This window comes from Vidua chalybeata, chromosome 13, assembly GCF_026979565.1.
Source record: "Vidua chalybeata isolate OUT-0048 chromosome 13, bVidCha1 merged haplotype, whole genome shotgun sequence".
NCBI classification, from domain to species: Eukaryota; Metazoa; Chordata; class Aves; order Passeriformes; family Viduidae; genus Vidua; species Vidua chalybeata.
The window spans coordinates 17,545,005-17,562,610 of NC_071542.1; the positions used below are offsets into that span (position 1 = coordinate 17,545,005).

The window sequence follows — 17,606 nt, forward strand, 5'->3', positions numbered from 1 at the left end:
TTGAAGTATTTTGGACCTAACTTGGCTAAAGCCCCAAACCCCTCTGATTCTAATAGGTTGTGCTGGCTCCTGACCAAGCAGCAAACTTGGCCTGTCCAGGATGTGACACAGTGAGCACTGCTAAGAAACCTTATGAAAGAGTAACTGGACTCCTCCAGTTACAAAAACATGGGCCTAAAACAATTTTTTTTCAATTTCCTTGTCATGGTTTCCAGGACCCAGTTTTTCTTGTCATAGTTTATCTTTATTTGTGGGGCAAAGAAAAGGTTCCACTCCTTGATTTCAGCAACCAGCTTTTTAATTTTACCCTTTCTGACCTCCCCAACTACACCATGAAGAAAAAAAAAATAGAGTCCAAAACCAGTAAGTAGGGGCCTGAGAGTTACCAAACCAGTCAAGTTCCAAAAAATACATATATAAATAAATACAGCCAATTATACCTCAGAAGAACAGAACATCACTGAATTTCTGCTCAACTATTTTGAGCTATTTGTAGAAACTATAAAGATTTTAAGTAGCCTCTTTTTCTTTCCCCATCTTCCACATCTCCCTGAATGTCAGGCTAAATGCTCTGCACACTTTCTACCTCAAATACAACCCAGAACAGACCAGCAATGGGTTTATGGTAAATACTGAACATCTTGGAAACATTTTTTCCCAATGCCGGGAAACAAAAAGTGACTGCTGCTGAGCATTCTGATTACCTTGTCTGCGCCACATTCGGTGCCGTCCAGAGGGGGGTCCAACTTTGTTTTACAGGATGTGTCTCCTTCCACCAGGCACCAGAGCCCAGCACACATCAAATGCTGTAATCACAAAGCAAGGAGGTGCAGTTATTACTTTTGGAGATGCCAGCCATCTTTATACACTTCAAAGCGCAGGCAGTCTTTCTCAAGTCAATCCAGAGGCATCCAGTTGGTTTGGGAGCAATTATTTTTTAAGGATTGATTGGCATTAAGTGGTGAGGCTGGAAACATGAAAGAGACTGATGGATGTCACTGACAGGAACAAAACCTACCCCAAACAAAAAGTGTGCTATTTGAACAGATTTCTTTTCACAAGAATAAATCTGGCCCATTAAAAAGGAATCCTATATGGGAGGCCACGTTGGGTGCTTTGGAACCATGCCAAATGCTTAGATGTCCAAGATACTTAATTACTCCTATTTTTAAAAAAAGATACTCAAGTAACTGCAGCTGGTGGTAGCAATAATCAGCCAGCAATGCCCCTGGGGAGAAGGTGGAATGAGAAAGAGGAAAAGATGTCATGGTGTGCTGTACAGCAAAGGAGAACTTGGTGACAGGCAGGGTCAAAGACTGGGAATATTGTGGGGGTCATTCCCCAGTGCTGCTGCTCTGCTCAGCCAGTGTGTGCTGCAGGGAACTCAGTGCTGATCACAACTGTGACCTGCCAGATCAAAACATTTTCAGAATTTAAGAAAAAGCACCAGGAAAAGGGACCTTTGCATCAGTAACATTTTCCACAGCATCCACCATGCTTTGCATTCCATGGAAGGGGATGATTTCAATACAGTGCTACATAGCTGAGTACCAAAAGAACAACAAAGAAGAATTACATTTCTTTCCACTATTGTTCACATTTCAGTGTAATGGTAAAAAAATGAGAAACCCGACTCTAGTGCCAGCTGGTCTTGTCAAGATTTATTGCACCTCATTAAATAGTTGAGTCAACACGCTTCAGCCTCATGGTTCTTCCCCAATGTAATGTAAGAGACTGTGGGTGCATGTGTGTTTTGTGTACAGGCATGTTGGTATGTCTCTATAAAACAGATCATGTCTCTATAAAATAGATCTGTACAAGAGAGGGTGCAGATGAGATAAATCCCAGTCCCAGCGATGATGTAGAACATACGGAAACAAAATAGTTATCACAGCAGTATCTGCATCCTGCTCCATTTCCACATTTCTTTCTGGAAAGAGGATTTTGCACTATTCAAACTCAAAGAACATTCACAAACACTGGAAGCAGACAGCACAATTCACCATCTGTATTAACCACAATGCAGAAAGTCATTGTCAAACAAACAAGCAAATAACAGCAAATACTCCAGGGAAACCTAAATCAATGAATTTTCAAGACATTTTCTCTGAACAAATAGAGCATATGGGAAAATATCGGTCTTCAGTAATTTTGACTAAATAACTGTGACTAATTAGTGGTTTACCCACAGCTCTGAAAGCACTTAAGCACCAATTAGCCATGAGGACATCACACACAGTTTTATTGATAGGTACAGAGAGGCAGAAGCATTGACAAAGCAGAGATTTCAAAGCTTACTGAGAAATGCATTGTTCCACCTCACAACTCCCAGATTCTCCACCCCCTTCCTTCTGGAGTGGACTAAAATCAAGAAGTACATCAATTAACCATCTATAAGCATTACAGGAAGAACACAAATCTAGGCAATAAACCACAGTGTGAAGGCACTACCAGCAAAACCTCCTTCCAAAGTGTGGCTGGGGACAATACTGGTATGTAAAATGAAGGGAAGCTTTGGAAATGAAAGATGCAGACAGCAAGTATTTCCACTTTTCCAGTCTTCAGCCCCTCTCTTACACATAACCACAAAGTTTCAGAGCAGAATGTGAGGAGAAACACTCCAGCCAGATCTCCTGAATGACCCAGACAGAAATTTTGCCCCCAGAAGGAAACCCTCTGCTTCTGCCTTCTGTAAGAGGAACATCCTGGCTGAAGATATGATGGAATTCACTACATCCCTAAAGAAGTTGTTCTAGACATATATGAGCACCATTGCTAAATATCTGTGCATTACACAAGACCAGTGTTTGTTCAGCTTCAGGTCCCTGGATCACAAACCGAACGTAAATTAGGGTTAATTTCTGCTCTTTGATGTAAAACTGGGAAGACAGAGTGGGTGGTGGTAGAAACAAAGTCATAAAAATGAAACAGCTTTTTTTTTTTTTTTTTACAATTTTGGCTGGAAACTAGAAGCACTCCACAGCCCATAGAACATGGAAGGTGATAAAGCCAGGTCACACGCCCAAGTATGAGCCATGGCATGGAGAAGCAATGGGCAGAGATCACCTCAAATGTGTGTTTGCACCTGCAAAACAGCCCAGAGTAGGGATACAGAGGGTGTAAATATTCACATACATGTGGGTGTGGTCTATATATATATATATGTGTGTGTTTATGCCCATATATACATGTATACACACACATAATTGTAGGGAGATAAAGGAAATACCTCTCTCAGCAACACCAACATTTCTGAAATCTCCCATCTTCGAGGTATGGAAAACATTGGATTTTTATAGCATCCCTGTGTTTGATTCAGAATCCTAAATGCAAAGCATATTTCAGGAAACAGCTACAGAAAAATCTGGTAATGGTGCTGAGCTCTGTGTTCTGGTGCCACAGCACTGCAAAGCCCAGGCCCTTGTTAGCCCAGTCCCCTGCATTTAATAGCGTTCAGATACCCCAGCAAAGATGAAACCATCAGCTTTGGGAGTTTATGTTCCCAAGACGTTTTATCATGTTAATAGCTCGGTTCAAAAGAGATCATGTATCCTCCTCAGCTACAATAGGAACCCAAACAAAACTCCCCATTAAACAGCAAAGCAGTCAGTGACTTTTTTTAATGGTTAAACAGCCTGCTTTGTGGGGAAATATCCAAGTGAGAAATGGCAGGACTTGAAAGGAAGTTGTTGTATGTGAGTGGCAGCTCAGAGCTCATACTGATACGGAAGAAGCCATCAAAAGAACTGTATCAGTGCTAATTCTGCATTCAGCAACCAGCTTTCAGATGGCAGGTCCCTGCCTGCAAAGCATTCCCTACAGCGTTCAAGAACTGCCAGTGAGGATTTTCCAATGACAGATATTTCGCACTGGAAAAATATTGATTTGTTGAAACTGTCTGTGGGGAAAGGTCATCTTTGGATCAGCTCCCAGTTTGAAATATTTCCAAGACAAAAATAAAATTTTAAAAAGTGAGATGGCTGTTGAGAAGTAGTGTTTCAGTAAATTTTAAAATTACTTTAAAAAAAAAGAAAAAAAAAGCTTTTTCAACTGAATCCTTAAGGAATTTATACAGCAAAAAGAAAAAATAGAAACTGAAATAAAATGAAATTTTATAAAGGTGCAAATTTTAGACTCTAAGAAACTCCTGGGAGATAGGAAAGCTTGTCTGCACAGCTGTTAGGAACCAGTCCTGGGAGAGGTCAGGATCTGGAAACTCCCAAGCTGGGAGAGATGTGCTCGGCAGGTGAGCGGCGCTTCCGATTACAGGGATTATAATGGCATCCATTTGACAAAGGGGCCTCACTGTGCCAGGTGTTTTCTCTCCCTCAAAGATCTCACCATCTAAACAGACTCCTGGGAGCTTGGGGATAAAGGAAGTTTTATCACTCTGTTCTAGGTGGAAAGATGAGGAACAGAAAGGGATTAAATGTCTTGCTGAAAGTCTGCTGGGAGATGAGCTGAACCAGAGCTGCTCAGAGCTCTCTGCTCAGTGTCACAGCCACAGGCTCCTGTGTCACTGCCTGCTCCAGCTAAAGCCAGGCTCTGGCTCTGGCCCTTCCCACCTTTCCCAGCTTTTCACACTTTCCCAGGATGGCGTTCCCCTTCCCTGGGACTCCATCCCCACACACTGCACTGCCACTGCGTGCAGACCTCAGGCTCGGCTCAGCACAGGGATCTGTTTGAGGTTCCTTAGCTCAGTGCTGCAGCTGGAAATGAGGAGAAGGCAGAGTCACTCCAGCCAGCTCCTTGGCCACAGGCAGCGAGTCTGGAGCTCTTCCTGGGGTAGCTATTTCATCACCACTGCTGCTAAAATCTCCGTGATCCTGCCTCATGACCTCACAAGAATGGGCTCACAAGACTCCCCCAACTCAAACCCTCGGATTATTACCTGCAAGGGGAGCTTCCAAACCTCCTAAGTATAAAGAGAATCCAATGAATAAAGACGTCCTTCCCACCATGGAACAACTCTACAAAAGCTTGTTCATTCCCTAAATATTCACTCCTTCACCTTGTCTGCATCAAAGGAAAGAAACACTTATTTCTCCTGGAGATGAATTTGTTTCTGTGGCCCATTGGAAAGAGGAAGCTCTTCTTTCTAGCAGCAGAATTAAACCACCATGAAACCAATTTTTCTGTTAAAATGAAGGGACTATGAATAAGAATTTAGGAAAAGTAAATATCCTTAAAGGAGAAGAGCAAGAGACCTCATAACACGCAGTCTACATAGGTTGACTTTCAATGAAGTATCAGAATTCTCTTATTTTGCCAAGGTTTTGGCTCAGGATATTGCTAACCAGGAGACAAAATGTGCTTATGAATGGGATCCTAATTAACATCTATTAGGTAAAATAAACACACAATTTACTCTTGCTTTCCTGTTCAAAGCACAATGCAAATGTTCTCAAAGTCTCACAGGACGCTTCTGAGCAGCAGTTCTTGACACAAGGTGACAAAAACAATGCCCGCAATTTCTACACCATCACTGTCTTTAATTTTGGGTGCATAAATACCCCACAGCAATCACAAGGGAGGTGAGCAGTGTTGTTTGATAGAGCTTCTTGCTGCTGAAAATGAGTTCAGCATTTTCCAAAAGTGTTCCGAACTCAAATCCTGTAAAACTGGAAGGCACTTTTGGAAAGGAGCCACATTGACCCAGACAAGATAATTGTGATACTCAGATCCATGTCTCAGTGGCCAAACTGCTGACCTGTGTCTAGAGCTGATATCCCAAGATAGTGCCAGACAAGCAGTGGAAGACTCCCAGACTGCAAGGACGGCACAAAGGAATAGAAACACTTTTTGGTTTTTTTTTAAACTGTACTTGGGAAGCAAACAATGAAACAGGAAAACACTGTCTCTGGTTTCTGCTGTCTCTGGTGCTCTCAAGGAAAACTAAAAACCTTCCCGGTCTAAAATATTTCTTTGCGAAGCACCAGTTTTATTTAATTTTTTCATGTACCTGGAATTAAATTAATAGTCAAAAGTAAGAGATTGGAGAGAGCATTCATAAGACCACAAGCTAATTTTATGGCAAAACATTATGCTGGATACAAATCTATCTAGTGCCTTTAGGGCACTCATGTCACCAGCTCCAGGGATTCACAGACATGGAAAAATCCAAGGAGAAAAGGACAAGTTTGATGCACTTTCCTACCAACACACAAATCTTATTGTGTGAGCTCTTCAGCTTTGCTGAGGCCAGGTTTTAGCATCTTAAATGAGAGAACACAGCACAAATGTGTCACATCAGCTGAAAAAATCACATAAGTGTCCTTACATGGTCAAATCTGGAAGTAGAGGCACATGGAATAAAGCACTGGAACAGAGTCTTTGAATTAAATTATTGGAATTTTTTACTGTGACTTATTACCAATGTCTAAAAGAGTTGTTCTTAAGAGTAATGTTCACTCAACAGCTCTAAGTCTACTCCTCAGGCTTTAACACCTGACTGTCAGATATAAAAAATATTGATTTGTTTTGAACAATAGACAGAGTTGTCACTTAAAAAAGAAAAATAGGAAAATTAAAATAATGAAATCATGGATTGTGTTTCTTGGCCACAGGAAAAGAGAAACAAGGGACAACAATAAATATAGGTATGTACACACACCGTTCAGATGTGGTTGTGAAAATTACGGAGTTTCTCTTGAAGTGTTTTGCAGATGGGAAGTTCCCAGCAGGCCAGTGGGAGAAGTCTGAATGCCCTTCAAGCTTGTTCTACACTATTTTCAGGCTGATACTCAACCGTATTCTGGCTAATTTTGTAAAGTTTAGACTTTAGCTGTAGATGCCACATCACAAGGCTACACTAATTCTTTCTCCCTCCCCTTGTCTTAATAAGAAATGAAAAATTGCCAAGCTCAAGTGTTTAATTCTTAATAGGCTCTCTCTACTATCGTAAAGAGTTTATTATGTTTATCTTCTGAAATTTCCACATTGTATTTTTATAATTTTATTTTGGTTCCTTTCTCTCTTTTTATTTTTCTTTAAACCACTGCACCAGAATGTGTTTTGACCATCTTCCAAACTGAAACACGTACAAAAATTTCTGAAGCATTCCAATAATTGTAAACTGGGCTGGGCTGCCCAGGCAGGAACTCTGCTTCTCTCTCTTTCTCCCTCTCTCTTAAACAAAAAGTATTTCCACTGAAAATAAAGAGAAAAAGGTATTTTTGCAACATACAGAAGCAGTGAAATAGGACCCTCCAGCTTCATAGAAACAGGCAATGTGAAAATAGTCTGAATTCTAACAACCTACATGAGGAAAACTATGAACTACAGAATGGCAATTAAGTTAATTGTTACCTTTACTTCTCAAAAAAAAAAAAAATCTGCTCATTTTATTTCAGAATTGTCAGGCTTCTATCCTGCAAGCCTCAAGAAAAACCCAACCCATCCTCTTCCAGATTTATTAGTATTACTGTGTAGATAAAGTCCCTGGTAGTACAAAAAAAAGACAATGCAACCTATTATTTTCAGGATAAACCAGTTTTCAATCTAATTACCACATTCTTGTAAATATTCTATATGTTACTAAATAATAGGGCTCAATATCATGATCTGCATCTGACAAATGGCCCTGCAGAGAAAAGGCAAACAGAGGCCCATTGATTCCCAGGCACAGAGCCCAAAAGGCCACTCCAGCAGTCTCTTTGCAAGATCAAGACCACAGAGAGACCTACAATTGCTGAATTATACTCACCACCACACCATCAAATATGTAAACTGAAGGGGAACATTAAATCCACTTGATCATTACAATTCCTGGTTTTTCTTCACTTTGTTTTTGGTTCCTCTCTTTTTCCACATCAGCCAAGAAGTCTACTTTGTCTCCTTTGGCTTGCAGTCAACTTTGCCCTCTCGGTCTGCAGCTTGTAGATATTGGAAAACACCTCAATTTGTTAAAAAACAACCTGAACCTAAGAAAAACAGTGGAGCCAGTTCTAGCTGGTTTAGTATTTCTAAAAACAGTGCTATGTCAAAATTGCCATTCCCAGCTACATCTGAGTTGACAGTGTCCCTTGTCAGAAAAAAATTCTCTTGGTAGCAATGCTAATCTCCTTCCAAGTGCCACTCCAGCCTCAGCCCAGCTTTGACTCAAAACAATGCTGGACAATAACAGTTATGTAAAAACCCACAAAAATGTGTTAATAATAAATAAGCCAAAAGGCTTATAAAACAAAAAGCCACGTGGATACATGAGATAGAAATCACATTTTTTTTTCCCCATAAACATGATTTCAGTGCAAAAGCCTCTGTTGGTAGGTGTGCCAGCCTGAAAAATAAAGATTAAACACACAGAATGTTTCCATGTGAGGTTTCAAATGTGTTTTGACGAATTTCTGGGGGAGAAACACCATCTCTGCTCCCTGAGAGATTCAGCAGAAACCACCCATGCTATTCCTCTTGGAATAAACACAAGAACAGTAAAGAGTTAACTCCTGCTCTCGGGCATCATCGCCTGCCTGGGGTTGGAGCTCTCTGCTTCCTCCCTCAGAGGGGTCAAATGAATTCTCAGTAGTTGATTCATAGCCCAGTGTGGAGCTGAAGGACAGAGGTCAGACAGGTTGAATTGCCTGTAATTTGCACAACTGCTCCCATGCTAGCCCTGGACTCACAGCAGCATTCAGCAGCCAGAGCCCCCTGGGATCTCTGTGTTTGGGTGCACTGATAACTCCCTGTGCAATGTCAGAGGTGCATTTCTGCCCAGCTTTTCCTGCAATTATCATGATGTTGCTCAGAGCTTGAGAATGACACATTAATTTCTCTAAAAGCAACTTGTCTGCCTCAAAATAAAGGCCACTGTGTAATAACCTCTTAGGTGGGCCAAAGCTCTCCCAACACTGTGCAGCTTCCCAGCTGGAGGCAGGCAGCATGCCTGGCATGGCAGAGCACACTTGTACAGCCTGCTAGATAAGCACTTGCATGAATCAGACAATGCCTGACATTTGCAATGGGAAAGATGAACAGAAGGCACCATGGAAAAGCACTTTGATCCCTTTGCATATTCCAGGAGAAAACTCTGTAACTTGGATATGAAGGAGGATCTACTGAAGGGTCTTGAGGGATTCATTAATCATAGAACCATAGAATGGTTTGGGTTGGAAGGAACCTTAAAGTTCATCCAGTTCCAACCCCCTGCCATGGGCAGGGACACCTTCCACTATCGCAGGGTGCTCCAAGCCCTGTCCAGCCTGGCCTTGGACACTTGTTCCCTGCCCTAACAGGAACCCAGGCTAAAAGCCTGATTCACAGCTCCATAAAGAGGTGACATGCACTAGAAAATCTTATCCAATATTGAGGTTACAGAACCAGATCCTGAAATACACATCTTGGAGGTCACAGATTACAACAGACTATGGATCATCTGACCATAATAAACTCATTTTTTAGTATATTAAAATGTAGAAGGAAAGGAGAAAGGAATGTAGAAGTTTGGTGTATGTAAAGCTAAGCCTTGCTCATATATTTTAATTTCTGTTCTGTAAATTTGGAGTAGAATAGCTGCAGGATAGCTGGTTTGGCAGAGAGCTACAGTTTTGTTCTAAGGCATCTGAGTTATCCTTAAAAACAAAATGGAAGAAGAATTTTCGGGATGCAATCTCAAATATTCATATATATGGGCGAATATTCATGGATTAACTCTCTTGTTGGACTGGTGTGGGAGGCCCAGCCACTGCCAAGCATTGAGGGACCTGATTCCCTGTGAAAGCAAAGATCACATTCCTTCAAAAAATTGGGCTTTGATGCTGTTAAAGGAGAGTGCTTACTGCACAGAAATTTCCTGCAGTTTCTCAAAAATGTTGAAATTTTGGAATTATTTAACCTCTCAAGTTTGCTCTAAACCAAATTGCATGGCATTTTTGAATATAGGGCATCTAGTTTGCCTGATATAATTATGTAGCTCAACTATCTCCAAAGAAATATTGTAATATAACTCTCTTATTATATAAGAAAATAGGCAGCAGACACATGTAATCATAAAAAGATTGAGCAGGCTCATTTCCTGAAGTTTATTTCCTTTTCGTAACAAATATTTACTGTCAAATGTTTATTGCTTTTACATTTGGATTTTTTTAATACTTTATTGAATTAAAAATACCACATTACCATTGGCTAAAAGAGGAGACAGCTGTATTTGCCAATAATTTCTACAGCTAATGCCAGTGACCAGTGCCAATTTTTTTTTTGGTTCATATTTTTGTAGACAGCTTTGAGACTTATGATACAAGTATTCTGCAGATGAGGCCTGAGGAACACAAAGGTGAAAAGAACACAAACTTCAGAGGTTTAAAAATCAAAAGTGATCATTTCCTCTAAAGAATTTCCTTTCCTTGCCATCAAACACCAATTCAGAGTAGTATAACAGGATGTAAACACATGCTTAAACTAATGGCAGGTGGCACAACAGGGTGAATGCTAATTCTTAATGCACATCTGCAGCAGAAATAATTCTAAATAAGGGACTGCAGATTAGTTTTAATCTGCTGAAGTTCTACCAGGCTTTTCATTAGGAAGCACTAATGTCCTCACAAAATATGCTTCTCTTTTGGGAGAAAGGAGAGATGGAGAAAAAGAGCATGTTTTTCATTGTGCTCTAAAGTGTCAAATAATTAGACTGGTGAAAAATCTTGGGAGACACAAACACCTGCTGTCTGTATCTCACAGAGAATGGTGCCTCTTGGCACATTATTCTGGCAAACAACAAGTCCCTGAAGCAATTCCAGACTGGACATGCAACTCCTGTGTGAGAAAGGCTGACCACCTACCAGCAGGCTGACATTCTCATCAGGCACTGGAATACCCAGAAACAAAATGGTTTTTTATCACAACAAGGGAAATAGCAAAAATCTCTTCCAAGAGCAGTCCAGCTGGGTGACACCCACACAAGTGGAAGAACTTGAGTCATGCTGGGTAGATCTGAGGTTTTCTTTACAGACCTATATTCTAACACTTTGCTTCCAGTACAGTAGTCCTGGTGGTCTGCATTTTCTTGATGGAGCTGGGAAATACAACCTGTCCAGATTCTTTTCCTATTGTTTTATATTAGCTAGTTTCCAAGTCCAAAATAAATAAAACAGCTAATGTGAAACTAAGAGCATTTTCCCAGGACTTTCATGTGTTCCACAGTTTTAGTAATTTAGCATTTAGAAACCTCAGTTATCTCTGATTATTATTTTCTTTCTTCACACTGATTTAAGATCCCAAGCTTGTTCAGAGTGGGAATGAGGGACAGCTGAAAAATACGAATAGTCAGTTATTAAAAGCAAGAAACCTGTCTGCTTCTTGCCTGTCTGTAGAGGAGAGAATGCTTCCAGCTGGTGCTGGTGACCCAACAGAGCTTCATGACTTTTTTTTTGATATCTCCAAGGCCACACTGGAAGCAGGCACTACCCCACTCCCTGTCTAAAGCAGGTATAAGATAAGTTCAGAATTAAAAGATCTGATTATGTGTAATACCTTATGAAAAGTTTGACTGTCTAAATTCCAGAGGATGAGTCCAACAGCCTCATCTCAAGCACAACCTACTTCTAGAGACAGCAACAATCAATGTTTCCATTTTGCCAACCAACCCCATGGTACCCCACACTGCACCCAAATCCTGATTAAACATCATGTTGCTTAGAAAACACACAGGATTCTGCACAGAATTCGGTAAGGCCTCATGAAACAATCAGACATCAATATTTCCTCAGCACAGTTAAGAGTCAGCTCCTAAGAACACTGCAGAGGTCTGAAGGTGAAGTCTGTGAACACCCAGCCAGCCATCTAAGCTGACGCTGTGGAAGTAGCCAAACACTCTTGTGAGAAGAGACTTTCACCTCAGCTGAACTTCCAGGAAAACAATCTCTACAGAGCATTTCAGCAAAACAATCTCAAAAGGGAACAAAGTGCAAACACCAGTTTTTCTGAGTCTGCTCTGGGAGATTACCAAGGGCAGTGTGGGGAAAGAAGGATGAGGCCTAAGCAGGAGCTGCTGACATGGAGCTCAAGGCCATTTCATTTTCCACCAGCAGCACTGAAACTGAGGGAAATACAGACTCCTTTTCTCTTCCCCAGGGCTTGGCAGCTTTATTTCCACTTCCCACCTTGTTTCCAGCTACAACCCACGAGCTCTTACCTCCATATTCTTACAGAAGGTGGCGTTGGTGCCAAAAAGGATCTGGCACTGCTCGTCGGCGCTGTAGTGCATCCCCGGCAGCTTGTGAGGGAGCCGCACGGAATATTGGCTCCGGGGGTCAGTCAGCAGCAGGCAGGTGCTCACCTTGGACCTGGGAAGGGCAGGAAGGAAAAATGCCCTTTAGGGAAAACCCCTCAGGGGATTTTCCCTGGAAGTCTTCTGAATCATTGAGAGCTATGGATATAAAGGGCCTTGGGAAGTCACCCATGGCCCCAGGCCTCAAGGCAGGACAGCCGACATTCACACCATCACAACATTCTGGGTTAAACATTTGTCTAAATCAACATTCACAACATTCTGGGCTAAACATTTGTCTAAACCAACATTCACAACATTCTGGGTTAAACATTTGTCTAAACCTTTCCTAGAAATCTGATGGAGACTCAATTCGGTCCTCAGGCAATCCAGCCCAAAGCTCCACTCGCCTTGAAATGACAGCTAGAAAGTCTTCCATCCTGTCTCGCCTCAATCCCCTCAACTGAATTCTGAGCCCTTGACATTTTTTCTTATCCATCACAGGCATAAAAAGAAGATTTTTCTCTTTGCCTTCCCAACAATCTTTTATAAATTGGAATATCACTGTCATTTCAGGGGCCAGACACAACCAGATGAGTTCAGATGCAACTTCTTTTTCTATTTCATGCCTTTAACGTGGCATTAAAAATCCCATTTTCTTTAATTATTTTCCTTTCTTTCCCACCTCTATCCCCCAGAGTGGGAAATTTTCCATTCTGAACCCACTCCTAGCACAAAGCACTGTGCCAGGCACTGTTTGTCAGAGAGCTGCACTGTGGGTTTAAGATTAGAACTGCAGAGTTCAGACAATTCCAGTTCTTCCTGTAGTACATGAGATTTAACAAGCAGCAGGACAGAAATCCTTCCTGAACAACTGAATACGATGAGCAGAAACATGGATGCAGTGGGGAAGAAGTTTATAGTGAACTGTTTTACACCAACACTCATTGAGGAGTGAGAAAACACATCAGAATGACCCCAGGCAAAGTCAAGTTTCAATAAAATAAAAGCTATTTAATAACAAGACAGTAAAAGCCACAGTATAAACCTGCAGAATCTTTAAACAGAGATTTCTGCAAGCCACCTACACACAGATTTCTGTCATTGCAAAATTGAAAGGCATTTTCTGTAAAAAAAGCTGATATGGGATTTTTTAGAAGATGTTATCAGCACATTGACAACTGCACATAATTCTTCTGCCTCTCTTCAATCCTCAGTTTCAAGGTGCTATTGCAATGGAGACAGATTCAAATCTGCATACCCTAACGACACATGTACAGTTCTTTAAAAGGAAAATTGTTAATATTTTCACTTTAAAGCAACAGAGTGGATTCTTGCCTGGTAGGATTTTTGACACTCAGCACAATCCTTACTTTAGGAAGTTTTCCAGGTCGTCTCGGCTGCACGAAGACCAGGAAAGGTCGCTTGGGTTCCTGCCCTTCACCCATTCTCCAGACATGATGTGAGACCTCCCAGCACAGGGCTGATGATCATCATCGTGGCTCATCCCCATGCTGTTGGATTAGAACAGTACAAGAGAAAAAACCTATCAAGTTATGATGTGGGTTTGTCATTTCCCACTGCCCTCAGCAATGACACTCTCAGCAATTAACAGCTGGACAACAGGCTGCACATACAACACACAATCAGCCATGTACTGCCCTGGGCACCTGCTAAATAAATGAACTAGAGGTTCCTTTAATTTATCCATTGCCTTAATTTCACAAACTGTTTGGTATTTGGGCGTTTGAAACTTTTAAATTAGCTTCTTATGGACCTTCCTCCCAGGGTTTATAAACAGTGAACCTGGAGAAGTGATGTAGTTCAGAGAAGGGTATCTGCTGGAATATTTACTGAAAATTTTGGACTGCTTTGCCAAATCTGGTGGATAGGATCCCTACAATTACACTGGGAGAATGATCTAGAGATGGGCCTACTTTGTTCTTGCATCAGTGCGAATTTGGAATATACTGTTAGGAAAAACATTTTTCTAAATTAGTGGTATTGTACAATCATCTAACCTTGAGGCTGATCCTTTTTTGAGTGGTGGGTTGGATCAGATGATCTCCAGTGGTCCTTCCAACTTAAATTAGGCTCTCACTCTGTAACAGCAGAGTTTAGACTGGAGCCTGAGGCAAAGCCAAGCCCCATTTCTGCAAGCACTGTCCAAACAGCACCAAGACTGCCCCATGCCCATCTCAGCAAGGACAGAATGTGACCTACTCAGCAAAACAAACCATCTAAACAAACAGCAGATTGTGTTGTATAAACACATAGAGGGATTCAAACACATTCAGTGAGGATTTCCAAAAGTACTCAGAGACAGAAATGTGTTACTTCAACCTCCATCACACCTCCCCCTCAGGACCCTTCTATCATTAGGGGAGTCTTCACCATTGGGCTGCTACAGCAGGTGCAGGTTCAGGTTCAGAATAATTCCCTGTTGCCACCACAGGAAGGTGAGACTCCTCTGCTGCAGGTAAAACTTTGTGAACAGGGAAAAATGGTGTGACCAAGGTCACCTGCTACACTCAGTCTGTCACAACAACCTGCCAGGCAATGAAAGTGAGTTAAGGATTTTCCATCCTACTTCAAAATGAACATTAAAACCCTTTTTCAGAATCATACAGAGTAATAACTCTTTAAAAAAGTAACATTCCTCCTTCAATTCCAAAGTGAAATGGAAAATGACTTTCAGAAGAGAGGTGCCTTTTATAGCCAGTGTCACCTTTTAGCAAAACATCACCAATTAGGGGCGGAAAATACAGAATTCACTGGGTTTCCAGCTGGCTGGCTGGAGCAAGCTAGGAGCAGTCCCTTTAAATATGCACTGTTTAATCCATGCTATTTCCCTACGAATCTGAGGCTCCTGTTTGCTTTCTGACTGTGCTCTTGGCTTTGCTTCTCCCCAGTCGTGGGACTTGACTGTTCAGAGCCCAAACATGACATTAATTTCTAGTAGCAATGAACCAAAACCCACTTCAGCACTTTGATAATTATGGCTTAGATTGAACCACCATCTCTGCTATTTTTAGCTTACAGTGAAGATTATATGGTGGAGTCTATTATTTTAGGTTTATCTCCAGGGACATTATTATTATTATCTCTAGCAAAACTACACTGAATGTAATTTTTAGACTCAGAAGTTCATAGTTATTCTTGTTTTTAAACCTTTGTGGTTTTTGAACACTGCAGAAACATTAACATCGAGCACATTTTGTTTGATGCACGCAGGATTAATCTAACAGTCTATTAGTAACTCTAACTTCAAAACAGTAAAGAGTGAAATTCATACTCCACTGAAGTGAATGGGAGTTTTGCCATTGACTTCAATGGAGCCTGGGTTTCACTCCAAATATTTTACCCATGTTGTTTCTACACACAGAGAAAACTCCTCACATGCTAGGATGAAAGCTCCAGCAGTATTTCTCCAATGCAAATAAGCCCATCTAAAGACTGAGTTCCTAAAAGTCAGGAAAGGAAGGGCTCAGCACCATGAAGCAAGGGACGTGAGCTTGTCAGGAACAAAGTTTGCCCCAAAATGCCAGTTTGAAGGCTCGTGGGCATGCAGCAATCCTGTTAACTTTTCTAAGGGAGACCAGGCAGATTTCCAAGGTTTCTTGCAGCTTGTCTGCCTTGTGACTGCCACAGTGCTGAGACTCAAAGCTGGTTCCTTTTTGGGTTTCTACTCTGTTTCTCTGGGATGGGATCCGGCAGCCCTCTTGTTCTGGCAGCTTCCTGAACACCCTCCTGGTCAGCACATCAGGTGTTCCATCTCAAAAGGCTGAAAGCAAATCAACTTCCTGACTTTGCAAGTGCTTAAGGATCCCTGATTTTATCCCTTCCAGAATAGACTAGTGTTTAGTCTAGGGTTTTTAATTAAGAAATGCTTTAGCTTTCTGATTAAGTTCAATTATTTTTTGTCAAATATGTTGAAAGTGAGTTTTTGTTGGAAAAAAACAAGGGTAGCACTTACTAATTAGTACATTCCTGTCATAAGCTTTATTTTAAACCTGATCTCATGGAAGATGTCTTGCCTAGGACAAAAGCTGAGGCTGCCAGTCTTTACTCAGGTTTATTTTCCAGGGGGTTTGAGACAGATAAAATGTATTCTCTATAAAGAATGAATCAGAACTCACAAAGTTATTTACAGGCTTCTTCTGAAATTCATTCAATTCTTACATGTGTGTAAATCTACCCATTTCTGAATCATTCCTATTTTCTTAACAGAAATTCTTTTAAAAGTCACAAGCATAAAGGAATTGAGCCTGAAAGGAATACTTTTATTGGTATAAAGCAAAAGAGCTTTGCCAGTTTATATTAGCTTGGGATCTGGCCTCAAGGTACACAGGCAACCCCTCCTGGCCTCTCAGTGATGAGTTTCTGGTAGAATGAAACCAGCAACACCTTTGGAGCCTGTTTTAATTGGCAATGCAGAACTTTTCTCAGCATCTACTTTACCTTACAATGACTCACTTGAGAAATTGATTAAATGACCTGCAGGACTAAGGCATACCCTAGTATGCTAACACATTATTTTCTGAAGTTCAAGGGTCTCCAGCTACATCAAAGGGACCAGGTTTTCCTAAACAAGCAGTAAATGCAATGCCATGCTTATTCTTTTCACTAATGAACAGTGCCTCTCCTTTTGACAGAAAAAAAAAATGGGACAGAGCAGTGTGTGTTTGTACTAAACACCAGTGCAAACGGAATCAATAGTTTACATTTCATTTGTGACCATCTAATCTTACCTGCTATTCAGAATTCATGTGGAATTAGAAGCAGGTAATCAGTCTGTTGAAATAGTCTGCCTTGGGAAGTTCTACTCTTACATGAACTGATCTTGAACAAAGAGTTGATAAGAAAAGCTCTTAGATTAGAAGTAGCAATGTCAAAATGACACTGCACTGCCCTGTGTGCTCCCTGAGACATAAATGTCCATTTTATCAGAAGCCACAAACAGATGCTGCCTGTTACTCTTTACAAAGCCAGCAGAGCCACTATGGATGAGCAAGACTCAGTTTCCCTTTGTGCTGTTACCACCACAGTCACTCCTCCATCCCAACCCCACAGGAAACTTCAGCCTTTCAGTTCATCACAGTCTCCTCCTAAGGACAATGAGATTCCACAAAGGCAAGCAAGGACAGCTTAGACTGTCAGCTCTTCAACTCCTTTCATTCAATGTTTACTCAGAGTAGGCACCCTGGGACTCTGGTTTCACACTCCAGCTTCTTTCCTAATATAAATAATGCATTGCTTACCAGTCAGACACCACGGCCTCGCTGGAGGAGTCCTGCAGCACATTTACTGTGGCTCATCATGTGTGAGGCCAGAAACAAGCTGACCGACCAGTGTGAGCCCTGACTGTTAACATAATCACAGCAAGGCAAACCTGATCAGGAGTCAC

General features: G+C 41.3%; 1 protein-coding gene across 1 annotated transcript in view; it reads right to left on the minus strand.

Annotated features, from left to right (window-relative positions):
- Positions 1-17,606, minus strand: part of ADAMTS17 (ADAM metallopeptidase with thrombospondin type 1 motif 17) — a 157,300-nt gene that overhangs the window by 66,313 nt on the left and 73,381 nt on the right. Inside the window, exons 9-11 of the mRNA XM_053955030.1 lie at positions 13,573-13,713; positions 12,125-12,275; positions 705-806 (exon numbers count right to left, since the gene is read on the minus strand). Of these exons, the coding sequence (XP_053811005.1) occupies positions 705-806; positions 12,125-12,275; positions 13,573-13,713 (394 nt within the window). The remainder of the gene's footprint in view (positions 1-704; positions 807-12,124; positions 12,276-13,572; positions 13,714-17,606) is intronic.